This window comes from Pararge aegeria, chromosome 13 (genome assembly GCF_905163445.1).
Source record: "Pararge aegeria chromosome 13, ilParAegt1.1, whole genome shotgun sequence".
In the NCBI taxonomy this organism is placed as follows: Eukaryota; Metazoa; Arthropoda; class Insecta; order Lepidoptera; family Nymphalidae; genus Pararge; species Pararge aegeria.
Genome location: NC_053192.1, coordinates 5,185,334 through 5,202,133, shown reverse-complemented (window position 1 = coordinate 5,202,133; position 16,800 = coordinate 5,185,334). Strand labels below are relative to the sequence as shown.

General features: G+C 38.7%; 1 protein-coding gene across 3 annotated transcripts in view; it reads right to left on the bottom strand.

Annotated features, from left to right (window-relative positions):
• Positions 1-16,800, bottom strand: part of LOC120628729 — a 261,237-nt gene that overhangs the window by 74,883 nt on the left and 169,554 nt on the right. For all 3 annotated transcript variants that reach the window (XM_039897310.1, XM_039897314.1, XM_039897313.1), the window contains 3 exons: positions 11,670-11,814; positions 10,815-10,970; positions 3,414-3,585 (listed from right to left, as the gene is read on the bottom strand). In XM_039897310.1, coding sequence (XP_039753244.1) covers positions 3,414-3,585; positions 10,815-10,970; positions 11,670-11,814 — 473 coding nt within the window. The remainder of the gene's footprint in view (positions 1-3,413; positions 3,586-10,814; positions 10,971-11,669; positions 11,815-16,800) is intronic.

The following is a 16,800-nucleotide window of genomic DNA, read 5'->3' as shown; positions in this document are numbered from 1 at the left end:
ATATCAAAACATCGGTGGGGAAGAACCGCGGCTTTTACTATGGCTACGATGGCAAGAGAGACGCAATGTACATAATTAATAAAAAAAGTTCCTTTTACTTAGAAAGCTTTTTATTTCATTCGTCATACAAGTTTATATGTCGATATTCGCGTGTACGTCTAGATTCAGTTGGCTTAATTTATAAAGTACTACGGCTACGATAGGAAGAAAGACGCATTGTAAATAATAAAATAATAAAAGTTTCTTTAACTAAGAAAGCTTTTTATATTTTCATACGTCAAAAAAGTTTATATGTCGATATTCGCGTGTAGCTCTAGATTCAATTTATGCAGATTTAAAAAAAACGTGGTTCGATTTCACACGCCACCAATGGCGAGTGGCGAGTGGCGAGTGGCGTGTCGCGGGCGCATGCGCGGCGCGTGCCTACGCCAATTAGTGCAGCTCCAGTTCGTTTAGCTGAGACTCCGTATTAGTGTTGCCAGGCTCATAATTTTTTATGGAATACATTGAATGCACCAGATGTACGGTACGGTTATCACCCTGCATGTCATATTATGTCGCGTAGAAACCGACTAGGGGAATGCTTTTACTGCAACTGCCATACTCCTAACCTAAAAGCCTGTTATCATCTTAGACAGCATCATCCCTTACCAAAAGGTAAGATTGCAGGACTAATTACTAGTAGAGTTAAATTAATGTATTTTAAACGTACCGTCTAAAATACATTAATTTAACTCCAAAGTCGTCTCGGAAAGTCTCTAAAAGTGCGTCACACTTGGTGCCACTTGTAGAGACGGTTCGGTGGTATGGGTTTACTATAACTGCCACACTCCTACCAGGTTAGCCCGTTACCATCTAAGTTAGCAACATCTCTTACCGTTAGGTGAGATTGCAGTCAAGGACTAATTTGTAGTGGAGCTTAAAAAGAAAATACATAAGACGGAACGGAAAGTCTCTAAAAGTGCGTTACACACGGTGCCACTTAAGAGACGGTTTGGTGGTATGCCATATTCCTTACATATTAGCACATTACTATCTTACACAGCATCGTAACTTACCAACAGGTAAGACTGCAGTCAAGGTGTAATTTGTAGTGGAGCTTAAAAAGAAAAAAAACCACGGAACGGAAAGTCTCTAAAAGTGCGTTACACTTGGTGCCACTTGTAGAGACGGTTCGGTGGTCGGGGGCGGAGTACCACTATTACCCAGCCGATTGTGCGCGCGCACCGACGGTAACGAACGCCGGCCAATTAACACTCTCTCCATCTTATCTGTGCTTTAGCTGGCGATGTGCGGTGGAAGTGTAAAGGTCGCGTGCGGTTATCAGATTTAATTGCCGCAATTATTGCTGTGGGGGAAGCGTGCTCATCGCGCGTTATGATTCTGAAAGGGGGCAATAAATATTCCGAAAGTGGTCAAGTACAAGTTTTAGCGGTAACATCGGAGTTTGTTTTGTTCTGAAACTTTTAAATAAAGTCAAGTCAACTTTTTAAAATCCAAGTCACAGGCACTTTGCATGCGTAGTATGTCTGTCTGTAACTTCAAAGTAAAATTCGTCATATCAACCCATTACCGACCTACTACAGGTCACGGGTCTCCTCCCATATTGAGATGGAGTTAAGGCCATAGTCCACCACACTGGCCCAGTGCGTAGCTTCTGATTGCGTAGCGTGCTGGCGATCACACGCCTTTCAAAACATTATGGGAAAATCCTCATGCAGGTTACCTCACGATGTTTTCCTTCACCGTTGAAACCAGTGATATTTTAATTACTTAAAACGCCCATAACTCAAAAAAGTTAGAGTTGCGTGCTGGGATTCGAACTCGGTCTCCCGAAAGTGAGTCGAACTTGTCTACCCAATGCGCTATCGCCGCTTCATAAAAATATTACGCGGTACCCTAATAAATGTGTAGCTTGAAGATCCCTTACGGAGATAGCGGACTAGAATTGTACGATGCCCAAGACATTTTAATCACCGCCGTGAACTATGAAACGGGCCACCGGTGTATAATTAAAGCGGGAAGGTCAGTGAGCACTGAATAAATAATGCATTTAAAAATAATATTAATGAATTTTAAAAGGCGAGCTTATGAAATGAGGAGGCAGCTGACCGTAAATGATTTCATAGGGGCAGTGGCATTGCTTGGAATCAGATGTGCGCAACACTTTTTTTTTCTTAGTATAGTTTTGTCTTGTGTTCCCATTCGATTTATATATATATCGACATTATACTCAGCCTGTTTCCCACTACTGAACATATTTAACCATCCGTTGCATATACGATGAGATAAGAGCGTAGACCCGTTACGCTGCTTTGATGATGGTATGGGTTTTTTTTTTATCAATTGCTATTGTCCCAATGTGGAAATTGATTAGAGTTGATGATTCCTCATAGAAAATTCTGCATTACCTAATAGGTTACATGGCGGACAGACGATATCAAGCTAGTCGCAAGGAAACAAGCAAATTGGATTGGGCATAGAATTCAAAAATTGAGCGATCATTGACATATTATGAATGATGCTTGAATTGCGCTGTGAATTTCGCTTTTGCTGAGTGCTGTCCCATTTTTTTATACTCTTAATCTTTGAATTTTTGTGGCTAAAAATGTTGAGCACACCTGATTAAACTTAGTAATGTACACGGGTAACGAACGGATATTGTTAAACAACGTTTTAAATCTTAATGTTTTTAAGAGGCTCGGGCTAATATTATGATTTCATCATAAGAGCAACTAAGTCGCTTAATACATTTAACTTTAATACTCGACATCCCTTCGGCGTATTAAACATGTTAGCATTATTTGACGGCCGATTGGCGCAGTGGGCAGCGATCCTGCTTTCTGAGTCAAAGGCAGTGGGTTTGATTCCCACAAATGAAAAATGTTTGTGTTAACGGGAATGTTTTTCAGTGTCTGGATGTTTATATGTATTTTATAAGTATTTATATATTTTATTTATAAAAAAAATATTAATCAGTCATCATAGCACCCGTAACACAAGCTGAGCTTACTTTGGGGTTACACGGCGATGTGTGTATTGTCGTAGTGTATTTATTGTCTATATTCTATAAAAAAATACTTTTTAATAATAAACCTGTGACTGATAAAAAATAAGTTATTGTTACAGTAATTTTTTAAACTGGATAAATAATTAAAATTTTGATAATAATAAATTCATATATGCGCTAATTATTATTATTTAATTAATAAATAGATAATTGATAAGAGATTCACAACCAATGTTCATGAATTGAGTGAGTTGGTATTTTGTTGCCTTTCGGTGTCTTATCATAAATGTTAATCATAAGGTATAAATATGGTATTATACCACATTTATACCCTTACACTTCACTAATATTATGTTCAACCGATTTTTATTATAGTATAGTTTCGCGAATTCAGTAGTCTTACCTTGGTTGAGCTCATGTCAAGCATGACTGGAAAGGCGGGCAGCCGTGGCGGGCCACCCTGTTGCTTGGCCAGCTTTGCAAACAGTCCACCAACTGGCACGTCGTTGGCATCCACCTGTGTTTGCGCCGGGGCCCGCTGCTCTACCGCGAAGCCATTGATTCGGTGGAAATAGCTGCAACAATAATCCATGTTGAAGAGAATTACAAAAACTTTATATCCAAATTAATGAAGGGACACGTAAATCTACTTGTATTAGTATACTAGCTAATACCCGAGACTTCGCGTGGATTAAGGTATTTATTCCCGTGCGCTCGCTAACAATTTTTAATCTCACCACAGGAAACTGTAAGAGATCGGGTATTAGAAAGTACATGCCATTTTCCATAGCATGGGTACCAAATTTCAAAGCTGTCTGATTGCGGCTTGGCTCTTTATGAATAAAGGCTCATTTATAATATTAATATGACTAAGCAAGTTACTTTATAGTGGACCAGTCTACAAAACTCACTCACTAAGATCCGGCTTGTACAAACACTTGTTTTCCCCATATTTTTATACGCCGCGGAGACGTGGACTTTGCGAGAGCTCGAGAAGAGGAAAATTGATGCTTTAGAGATGTGGTGTTGGAGACGTATGCTTGGAGTGTCATGGAATGAATTTCGCACCAATATTTCCATTATCCGAGAACTGGACATCAAGCAACGTCTCTCAACATTAGTGCATAGCCGCATATTAAAATTCTTCGGTCACGTCTCTCGGAAAGACAGCAACTCCATAGAACGCCTTATTGTGCAGGGCAAGGTAGAAGGCACTAGAGCACGCGGTAGGTCACCCATGCGATGGACCGATCAAATCAAATATTCAGGTCCCTTGCATGAGTGTACCAGACTATCTGCAAACAGGGAGAAGTGGCGAATGATCGTGAGGCGAGTAACAACTGCCACAAACAATGTCCCACCGTGATGACCACGACCACTCTGGCAAGAGTGTTACGACAAAGAAGAAGAAGAAGAAGTCTACAAAAAAGTTTGCAGAACAGAGCTCGAGAATAAAACAATTCTGTACGCCCGATAAAAGTTACTCCGATACCGACCAGATTGCTAGTAATTAGTACGCATAAGATGTCCGTATATATGTTACAAGACATTAAAGAGCGAGCTATGTGCTTGAGAGACATAAACGGAATAATATATACGGGTTATTTCCTTACAGATTCCCATTTGAATCCGCACAGCGGGTTAGCATTATGCACCTTGCCATTAGCACTTTAACAGCTGACAACGAGTTTAAATGGACCTAGATTCATTTCCGTGCGCCTTTTACCTTATATTTCAGCCATCCATTGATACACCGTACAGTAGCGATTGTATATACGCGTACCAGCTATAGGTACTTTAATGATTTATTTCCTTCGAGTTGATACCTGCAGTCGTTGAATGAATAACATACCATCCTCATTCAGCCATTATTGTAAGCATTGCACCGAAAACAGTGGAAACGCCCCGCGTACGTCTCAATTTACACGCGCGGAATGTTGCTAGCTCGCAAACATTTTCCCATTTTCACATTTTATGGTGAACGCAGCAGATGACTTTGTGTAGTTTTTGATACTAGAATGTAAGTCTTGTACACGGGTTTCTGTATGTTCTTAATTCTTTACCTGCAGAAGTCTACTATCTTCTTGGCTCTGATCAAACATCATCATCATCATCCGCATATCAACCTATTACCAGCCCACTACAGGGTACGAGTCTCCTCCAATGTGAAGGGGTTAAGGCCCTAGTCCACTACGTACCTACTAAGATGTGATGGGTGTAATATACGAATGCGTTTGGCGTTCCGGTACGATGTGACCTAGTAACCGATTAGGGATATGGGTTTATCCCTAACAGGTTAGCCCGTAATCTTCACCAGGTGAGATTTAAGGGCTAACTTGTCTCTCTCTCTCTGTTTTTATTTGGGTAGATTTATGAAGTATTGAAAATAATATCATAATATTTTTCCCGGACAGAACAAATAGAGCCAAGTCAAATTACCATCTTAATTAATTATAATCGATATTCAAACATCGAATCACAACAAACATTTTTCACACGGCCAGTGTCACAGCGTTCACAGTATCATGCGAGTCGCAGTTCAGCGACCGCCTAGTGATGCCCAAATTGATTTGCATATTAATCGATTCGATAACTTACGTTAAGTCGACGAATTTACATGATTCGTGAGAACCGTGGCTGTCCGCGTGAACTTATGTTATATTAATGAATTGCTCATCTCACGGAGATCGGTCGGTGACCTGTGTCAATAATTATCGATTCTCCAACTGACGTTGCGGTAGACACTACGGTGTTCAATTATTATGTTCTAAGTCATAAGAGTGCATAGACTGTATTCGCTTAAATAATGGTGCTCAATCCATTGTACATAAAGCTATTAAAAATTAATAATTTAATAATACCTAATATTTTAAACATTTCTACAACAACATAATGAAAAGGATGGCTTTGGATCTGTCAATTTAGTTCAGCTTAGTGATTTGCCACTCAAAACTTGGCTAATAAAAACATGAACTGTTGTCTCTCATAGTGGATTTAACTTTGGAATATATACAATACATTATTTTTCGCTCTTAGCAGAATGGTATTTATACTCTTTTCACATTTTAAGACGGTGAGTTAGTGTTTCTGTGCCTAAAATTGGATAAACGCATAAATACTTTAGACGCAAGGTTATCTTAGTACATCACCAAAACCCCATCCAAATCGGCTCAGCTATTTCTCATTCACAAAGAATCAAACGCATATTTACAACAGTTCAGACGTGACGAGGACGTTCAGATTGTACGTCCTTACATGCTACGGTTCGCGCTGTTATACATCACTAATTAACGTTAATGTAATCTATTTGTCTCTTTTTATTTGAAACGTCATTGATGTTGGTATTGAGCCGGTCAAAGACAAGAGTTTAAATACTTTTTAATCTGCATTCAAGTGTTCGCATGAATATGTAATGAAATTCTCAACGGTTCAATTACAGCATTGGCCTGGATAGATAGCCGAAATGAAACGAATGATGAAATGTTTTTAAGCGTTCTTAAGCACTGTTTAAACATAAATGGTAAATAGTAGAGATACTTTGTGGGCCTATTCTCCAAAGCTTTCGACGTATGACAGTGTCCTTTGACGTCACTTCTGGTCATACTAACGTCACTTGTGCATAGGCAGCGCTTTATATGTATACAAATGGTAGTAAAATATTAAATCAATCAATATAAGTGTCTTGGTCTTTGGTATTTTGGTCTGTCTGTTTGTGTACCCGCTAATTTAAAAAGGCTTTACAAAAAAAACTACTAAGCAGAAACACACTCGCATTTATATTTTTTTATCAAAATCGTGTTCCAGAACTGCACTAACTGCACTTATGCATAATGTATAGAAAGGATATATGTCTATGAGAGATCTTTTCCAGCCACATTAAGATAGATAATTTAATCCTTACTAGTATTAAAAATGCGAGAGTGTGTTTGTTTGTTTGTCCTTCCTTCACGCCCTATCTGATTAAGAATAAACTTGGCTTTAGAAAAAACGGAGATTAAACTAGGTTGGTTTTATCCCTAAGACAAACGGTTTCCACATGTTTAAAAAAAACCGTAATAAACGCGGAAAAGGAGCGAGGGCAAAAGCTAGTAGATAATGTTAATACCCGACTTCAGTAGCATTACTTTAAAAAACCAATAATCTACAAAACCTCGCCAGACGATCGCGTAACACCTTGGCGTAATAATACGATCAAAACAAACCGCTAATCAGTTACAAAAGTTCCAACCCAATCAAGCTATGATTAACCAATAAACTTGGCTTTTGAAAAAACGGAGAGTGAACTAGGTTACTTTTATCCCTACGACAAACGGTTTCTACATGTTTAAAAAAAAAAACCGTAATAAACGCGGAAAAAGAGCGAGGGCAAAAGCTAGTAGATAATGTTACTACCCGACTTCAATATCATTACTTTAAAAAACCAATAATCTACAAAACCTCGCCAGACGATCGCGTAACACCTTGGCGTAATAATACGTATCAAAACAAACCGCTAATCAGTTACAAAAGTTCCAACCCAATCAAGCAGAAAATTCACGTGCATCCTGCAATTTGTATTTAAAAAAAAATCACATCGCCCAGAGCACTAATCAAGCCCATTATGCGTGCTGTAATTATATCGTGAATGTTGTGCAAGGACGGTCGTTGGACGTATCTATTGCGAATACTTGGCCGATACAATTACACGATTGCAAATCATTGGGTTAACGATTCCTACGTATTTACGAGTAACGACTTGCAGTTCTATAATTTCATGGACATTTTAGTGTAATTAAAATACAAGAGTTTAATTTGCAGAAGGAATCTTTAGGAACGCAGGGCTATACATATATATATTTCGCAGTAGTTGAGCCTTTTGCGACAGAGCTAGTCCGGGGAAGTACTACTGCCATTATTATTTCTGCCGCATATCAATATTGTTGCAATGCTTTGTTCCGATCTGGGCGTTGTTGTCAGTGTAATTACAGACGCATGAGGCTTAACACCTCTGCAAGGCATGAGACAATTTTCTCCCCGTGGAAAGTATAAAAATCCTAAGGTTGCCTGGCAGAGATCGCTACTAGGCGGCCTTAGCGATAAGGCCGCCTTTTGTATCCTGCTTCATTCTTCATGTGTTTGTTCTTTTTTTGTCTCGTTTTTCTGAGTGGTGTACAAATAAAGAGTATAAATAAAATAAATAAATAAATAAAAATGTATCTTCACCCACAGTTATCTCAACTCTCCGAGCATTGGTGCACAAGTGGATATAATATCCAAATAATATATGTGTACGAAGGTAAACTTCTCCTATTCCCTGTTCCCGTGCTTTAGCAGGTGGACACTTTAGTTATATCCCTTATCAGGAAATATAATCGGGGGATATAACTGACAAAGACGTGCCGCCAAGCGATTAAGTGTTCCCGTGCGAGGATACCGATTAGGGGTATGTCTACCATACTCCCTAAAAGGTTAAAAACTTAGCATCATCACTTACTATCAGGTGAGATTGCAGTCAAGGGCTTACTTGTATTGGAATGAAATAAAAAGCTAGAATTAAATAAACCTTTTGCCCGAGTACTATACCCCCAAAATTTTATGAAGATCGTTTCAGCGTTTCAAATATTTAGTTAATGTATAATATCCATTAAAAAAGATGACATAGAACCATAAATAACAATATATCATCAGCAGTTTGTCATGAGGGGGCTTACATTATTTAAAAAAAAGTAAAGGGAGAGAAAACTCCGTAAATTTAGAACGGTATGGATAATATCAAATTATTGAATAATATCACCAGCAATTTATAAGTTACTACCAGCAAAAAGTATAGAGTAGAGTTATTTACCGTTCTACACGCACAAAAACAAATGTGCGAAGTTTTGAATGGTTACAAAACATAGCTGGCGTTTATTTGACGAGTAAAAACAAAGAGTAAAAGTAATGATAATTATTATGTGTACGGGCATCAGGAGTGCGTATAATCTTTAGTACTCATTATCATATTCCTTAGCAGTCGATCGCTAATGAGCTGCACACAAAGAAAGGCTCGATATTTATAGGCTTATGTGAGGTAATAACAGCGCTGTGCGGGAAGCTATCAAGAACTTCACAATACTTGCCTACGTTCTTGTGATAATATATTCTATATGTACATATTATCTTATACTAATATATAAAGACCTCATAAGAAGGCTCAGAGTCATTCAGCGGGCGATGCAGAGAGCTATGCTCGGAGTATCTCTACGCGATCGAATCAGAAATGTGGAGATTCGTAGAAGAACCAGAGTTACCGACATAGCTCAACGAGTCGCGAAGCTGAAGTGGCGATGGGCCGGGCACATAGTTCGGAGAAAGAATGGACGTTGGGGTCCCAAGGTGCTGGAATGGCAACCCCGAACTGGTAAGCGCAGCGTTGGTCGACCCCCAACGTGGTTGACAGACGACATTAAGCGCGTCGCAGGTAGCCGCTGGAGCCAAGCGGCTCAGAACCGTGGGATTTGGAACTCCCTACCAAATACCTATATCCAGCAGTGGACGTCTATCGGTTGATGTGATGATGATGAATATATAAAGCAGAGTTTGTTTATTTGTTTACTTGAACGCGACGATCTCAGGAACTACTGGTCCGATTTGAATTTTTTTTTCTGTGTTGGATAGCTTTTTTATCGAGGAAGGCTACAGGTTTTTTATCATCACGCTAAGACCAATAGGAGCACAGCACCAATTAAGAATGTTTCGAAATCGGGGTGTTATTTTCCTTTTGTGAGCTTTTCCTGCGAGCGCTGAGTTTCGATAAGATCATCTATGACAAAGTTGTTCCCCTCTACCTTGAGTCCCAGTTCCCCTTTAAAGTTGACTTATACGCGAACGAAGTCGCGAGGGTCCGCTAGTTTACCTATACATCTGTGTCTTACCTATGTATCTGTATTTTACATACAAATGTTTATGTCTAAGTATAATAAAATTGTCGTGTCCCACAAATTCGAGAATTACTAGACCCATTTAACACCGGTCGGTTGGTGCAGACCTTGCTTTCTGAGTCCAAGGCCGTGGGTTCAATTCCCACTGAAAAATGTTTGTGTGATGAATAAGAATATTTTTGAGTGTCTATGTATTTTATAAGTATCTATGTATACTATTCATAAAAAATATATATATAAATCAGTAATCTTAACACCGATAACAAAAGCTACGCTTTCTTTGGGGCTAGATGGCGATGTTTGTATTGTCGTAGTATATTTATTTGATTGTTAATTTTTTTTTTAATACTGGGATGGAATATTGTGGGAGAGTGGAAAGTGGGTAAAAGTTCACTGGGTCATCTGGTCATCATAGTCAAGCCATTACCAGCCCACTTAAAGGCGCAGGTCTCTTCTCGGAATAAGAAGGGTTTAGCCACGCTAACCAAATGCCGATTGCCCTTTGAGAATATCATGGAAATATCTCAAACATGCATGAGATACTATAATTGCTTAAATATATGCTAGTCCATACTTATATAAGCACGAAAGTGTATTTGTTACTTTTGTTCCTGAAAAAACATCAAATTCCTAAGCTACCTTACAGGAATACTCGTATTTTTTCACCTAATATCGTCCTTCTTTCACTTGAACGTCCTGATTTCACGTATCTTCCTAACAGTGCAATCAAATGATTTATTCACCGCGGGTAACATCGCAGGGCGTAGCTAGTATAAATAAATAAAATGTGATATAAATGACCTGCTACTGGGTTGGATGATACCTCGCGGTCGTTTGCGTTCTAATACTAACACTACTTTCCCGAGCCTTGCTTATAGAAGGAACACATTAAGGCGCGTACTCACTCGTTAGTGGGGTGTGTATTATAGCGCGCGGCGAGCGAGCGCATGATGTCCGAGTAGTTGCGGGGAGGGTGCACGGGCGCGGGGGGCGCGTGCGGGCTTCCGCGCTCCGGCGGCGTGCCCGGGTACGACGAAGTCGACGGTGTCACGCTGCGAGATCTAAACAAGACAAACTACGTGTCAATGTAACGTTTCAGTAGTTCCAAATGCGGACTTAGCCTATCCCAGAATGGGGAGAGTGTTTCACAGACAGTTTCATAGGGATGAAAGTTATGCAAGGAAACAAGAACGCGGCCCCGAAAAAAGGGGAAACCCGGGCCAAGAGCAAGTACTTTATCTACGGTTCGACCCAAGTGACTGCGAGGTCCGGGTCCCGGGAAGTGTCAAATATAATGCAAATAATGGTAATCTTACAAAGTATATGCAGTAGATTTAGATTATAAAAATAATACAACGATATACCTTTTAATTCAACTAGATTCCTTCGGGATGGTTACTGTTTTGCAACAACAAGAGAGTAATGCACAGTATCCGTGTGAGGTCTTGCGTTAGTTTACAATCATTTATTGAGGTAACGCTTGATCCGAGCACCTTGATGGTAGCGTAGGTAGGTACCACAAGAAGTTCTATTACGTACGAGTAGAAAGATAGTTTTAACAAGTGCATCCCGCGGTTTACTAACGAAGATAACATGCACGACATTTTGTTTGGAATAGCGTTTTTATATACATACATAATTCAATGATATAGGCGGACCTTTTTTAGGGAAGTAGCCGTTAGTGATGGGCACTTTAGATCATTTGGAAAGTCAGAGTCATAGTCAAGTAGTTAAGCGCTAAAAAAATATAACAAATATACCTGGAAGCGGTGGAGTCGTGTGGGCTGAGGCGCTCGCTCTTGACGCCAGCGTGGGGGGCGGGCGGCGCGGACGCCGGCGCGTGCGCTTGCGCAGGCGACGCCGCATCGCGTGCGCACCGTCGCGCGCCTCCCCCACCGCCTTCACCTGGAACAAGCGGTAAACAACAACGTTAGAACGTGCCTTAACAAACACATCATCATATCATCCCATTACTGGCTCGATCTCCTCCCAGAATGACAAGGGTTTTCGGCAAAGTCCGCCACGCTACTTCAGTGCGGATTGGTGGACTCCACACGGCTTTTCAGAACACTATGGGGAACCCTCCGGCTTGCAGGCTTTTTGAATATTTGTATTGCTTAAAACGCACATAACTTAGAAAAAGTGGAGGTGCCTCCTCTATCTTTACTAATTTATGTGCGTTTTAAGCAATTTTAAATATCACTTGTGTCAACGGTGAAGGAAAACTACGTGAGGAAACCTGCAAGCCTGAGTTCTACTTAATGTTCACTACGGCCTTAACCCCTTCTCATTGTGGGAAAAGACCTGTGCCTTGTAATGATGATGATATCCATACCTACTAATATTACATTAATAAGAAAGTGAATCAACTTGATTTTTAGCGCAGAATTAGCTGAAGGGATGAAGAATAACAAAGGCACCGTAATTACAGGAGCACCATAGAAATCTTAATAAAAGAGTCTTGTTATTAAGATTTAAGTATAAAGGTCTATGAAGACGAAAGGCCCTCACGGGATTTGTAAAAAAGGGTAATAAACGTTGGCAAAAAACGTGGGTAACAGCAGTGGGGTAAATAAAGGTGCGGAAAAATATGTTTGAGAGATGTTTACGTGGCTTATCACATGACCTATACCCGTATTGAAACCTTGTTTAATAATTTACACGCTAGGTAAAGTTGATCTTCAACAAATTCAAATTTTTCGAGTGAGTGTTAACGGATGTTAGTTATAATATTATGCAGCCTACTTATTTTATGAATAATTCTTATATTTTATTATAGCATAGCCTACAACTTTATCATAGCGAAACTAATTTGAAGTTTACATTTTTACAATCGAGAAATTCTTTCTCTATTACGTTAAAACGGTAAAGCGTTTGAGTTTGGTGCTGGACCCTAATTTTGTCAAACTCAAGCAATTCCGTCTCTAATACCTAATTTGTTAAAAGTAATTTGGGGTCGCGATTTCTTGCTTTTAACCTATCTAGTAGATTGTCTTTTCTGGCGTAAGCGGCAATCTTTAGAAGTAAGCCCTCGACTGTATTTTTACCAGCTTTTAACTGAAGAAACAGTCTAAGATAGTTACGGACTAACCAGTTATATTAAACGTCTTTGTCGGTGGTAACTAGCCACGGCTAGCTATAAATAAATTTTCTAAAATTATTAATTCCCATATTGGCCCGGTTGTTCCCGGGAACTCACACTTAAAACCACAATGCTTACCGCTGCGCCAGGGTGGTCGTAAAAAAACTAACAAAACTCCAGCAATTCTCTGGACTGAAATTGTAAATTAAATTTGAATTGTATTAAATAGTATCTAGATGTTGATAATATGAGAACACGTATTATTGCAGCACACTTCATTTATTTATTTTTTTAGCAAAAAAATATTAAAAATCTTTTCGTTGACATCCGAATATCTGTTGTGCAACGATTACGCGCAACAAGTTGTCGTTTATTTGTTTGAAAATCCCACGTCATGGTAATGCAAACATGGGAGTACAAATAAATATCATATCCGGCTCGCCGGTGTAAAAGGTTCTACCGAAATTAAAACAACGGATGTATGCCACAAAACTTGCTTGCGTAAAATACCTACAGCGAAAGATCGTTAACTTATATATAACCTTTTATATTCCAGTATGTGACTTCTCACTTACACGGGTCCCGATTATCCTCGTCTGGCTTTATTATAGCGCAACACAAAACGCGATTTTGCCCAAAAATACGAGCGGCAAACTGGTTGCTGCGTTACGCGAAACGGGATTAAGCAACAAAAAAAAGAGCCACAGCAAACTCTCTGTGACCTCTGCGGAATCTCGGCAGCCTTTGATACACATCTCGGCCCGTTTGAAGTCGCATCTCAGGTCGAGTGGACGCGATACACTTTCTACGTATCTGTACGTGCGATCTCGGAAAATTAATGAGCGTACAAGTACCAATGTCAGGTGGAACGATGGTGACATGATTGAGCAGAATGCTCCGTAAGCTGTGGTTAGGTTTCTTATTTTTTAAATAAATACATCGATGTCATGTCGCATCGTAAGTGATGATGTTGACGCAGCGTAGCATGAAACTCGTATGAGCGTTTTGTACAGGTCCATACATCTAGACTGTGGTACAGTTAATGGTAGTTTTACAAGAACCTTATCTACTTGGGCATATGCTTTACTTGTCATGGCAGATAGGTATTTGGAGTATAGGACCCACCACGCTGCACCAATAATAGTTGGTGGATTTTAGTGATCATTATAATGTATTATTATTGATAGATACTTTCAGAAATGCTGCGCTTGCGCAGTTTAGGTTACCAGAATGATCGCCAAACTTTTTTAGAAAGAACATTTAAGGAGATATTGTTATACACAGATTTAATATTCACTTCCTGTACATATACAGGGTGGACAGTGTTTACTAAAGTCTATATTTTCTAACCTGTCTTATAATATAACAACCTTGTTACATTTTAGTGTAAAGTTTATTTTAAAAATTGTTAAGAAAATAATTTAAAAAACACTTACATGTAGAATGTCTCTTTATATTTTGTTTGCTTTTATTTATTTTTCACACTTGTTTTTTTAAAATCTAAAACATGCTTTACACTAAGAATACTTTACACTAAATTTAAGTTATTTACTTCTCCGTATGTTGGGAAGTTCCATCCTCCATATTCGAACATCTTGATTAACCTTTCACCGTAAAAAATTCACGCATAGATTAAAATCAGTTAAGATTTCACGCATAAATGTTGGAATGAACTAAACAAACACATTGCTCAAAATTTCTTCACAAGGCCTACTTTTCAAGATCTCATTCCGCCGGACAAAACGCGCGTAGACTTACGCAATTGTCGCCGTTGCCATAAAAGCAGGTTCTCACATAAATCATATGTGATGAATAGTGCGAAACCGTACTTGTCGCTCGGCGAGCCTAAATTGGGTGATTTATCCGAGCGATTAAATCATTATAGTGTGAACATTAGATGTAAACTGTAAACTCTTTGACTATTTAATTCTTAATTATGAAATTAGAACGAATGGTAAAAAACATCTGGTCGGGGCGATCTAAGTAGTTCGGTAGAAGGTCGGTATTTTATTTTTGTTGTTGGTTTTTTTTTCTGCAATTTATGAGTAATATAGTTGGCCCTATATTCCTTATTTTTAGCTTGTAGCTAATGCCGGCAAGAGATAAAAGTATTTGTTAGTAAGTGTATGCACCGTCCTTTACTTTGACTTTGTCGGCCGATTGGCGCAGTGGACAGCGACCCTGCTTTCTGAGTCCAAGGCCACGGGTTCGATTCCCACAGTTGGAAAATATTTTTGTGATGAACATGATAGGTGTTTACCTGTATATTATGAGTATTTATTAATATTATTCATAAAAATATTCTATAGTCATCACTGTACCCATAACACAAGCTAAGCTTTCTTAAGGGCTAGATGGCGATTTGTGTTTTGTCGTAGTATATTTATTTACTTATTTTCTCGTCTATATTTCTATAGAGATTTCTATTTTAATGTATACAACGTTAAAGTTTGATATAATAGGTAAATAGGAATTTTAAAAAAGTGGGCAAGCAAAAACATCTTACAATGTAATATCCTACGCTATCTAGAAATAACAGGCCGTATCATTTATTCACTGGACGACTCCATCTATTAATAATTCCTATTCATATCGACCGATATGGCCCACAATGGGGTCCGAGTAGCCAATGCCATAAGCTACTCCGTGTTATGGGAAAATTATTTCAAATTGACGCGCTTTGTGGAGACGTTACGTATCTTATTACAATGGACGCTATCTGGTGTGTACATTGTCCCCATAATTCACTATGATTTTATCTATTTTTATCTGTTTTATTAAAGTATAATAACGTCTATATTAGGTAATTGACACAAAGCGTTGCGTAGACGGTAAGGAAAATGTTGGACCACAGACGTAGTTAGGCTCGTTCCTCTAAATTTAAATCAAATGACTCCAACGCACTTTTTGGACAGTTTTTTTAATAATAGATCTAATCTGCGAAGACTACATAATATTAGTTTGACCAAAAATCATAAATAGGTACAATATTTTACGTAGACACGAGTCTTTATCTGCTTTTTTAGTTATTATGAAGTCTTAGAGCTACTGATGGATACATTTCTATGTGCCATTCTGATAAAAATATCTGTATAAAACGCCTTAGTTATATAAGAATTTATAAAACCAATGTTTTTTCGACTAAGCAAATTACATACACTGCATTAGCCAAAAACGGAAAGAGCATTTAACAAATCTGAATTAATTCAGTTTCGTATTAATAAAGGTTTGTATTCTGTCGTTTTCTTGAGGTGATTCAAATCTGCAGTTTCCTTTCGGATTTTGTGAGAAATATCTATCGACAGGAAGTGATCGAAAAAGTGTCATGGCGTACGATGAGCGATGTTTTCCGCCGCCAAACTTGTCAGGTCACCTGTCAAGTCGCATTATACTGACGGAAACGGTCACCGTTATGTTGCAATGACAACAGTCTAAGAGCTACGTGAACTGTTGCACCTATTACTATTATACAACGTCTGTCTGGTGGTGAGTATGATCAATTGTAGATCACGAGGTTTGATCCCCGGGTCGGGCCATTGAATAAATATTGGGGTTTTACACGCTTTTTATTTGCTGTATGTTTGTTTGTATGTTTGCAACAGGCTTCTAGGACTTGATTTTGGCCTTTGTAGATATATCGAGGACCGATGGCAAAACACTAATTTGACGAGATGATTTATATCATTTTCTTCTATAGTTTGCATGTATACTGTATAGTCTAAGGCATGAATTATGTTAATTTCAATTTCCAACCTTTAGGTATCTTTGCCAACTTTCTCTAGTATTAAAAAAATTTATGGTGACCGATT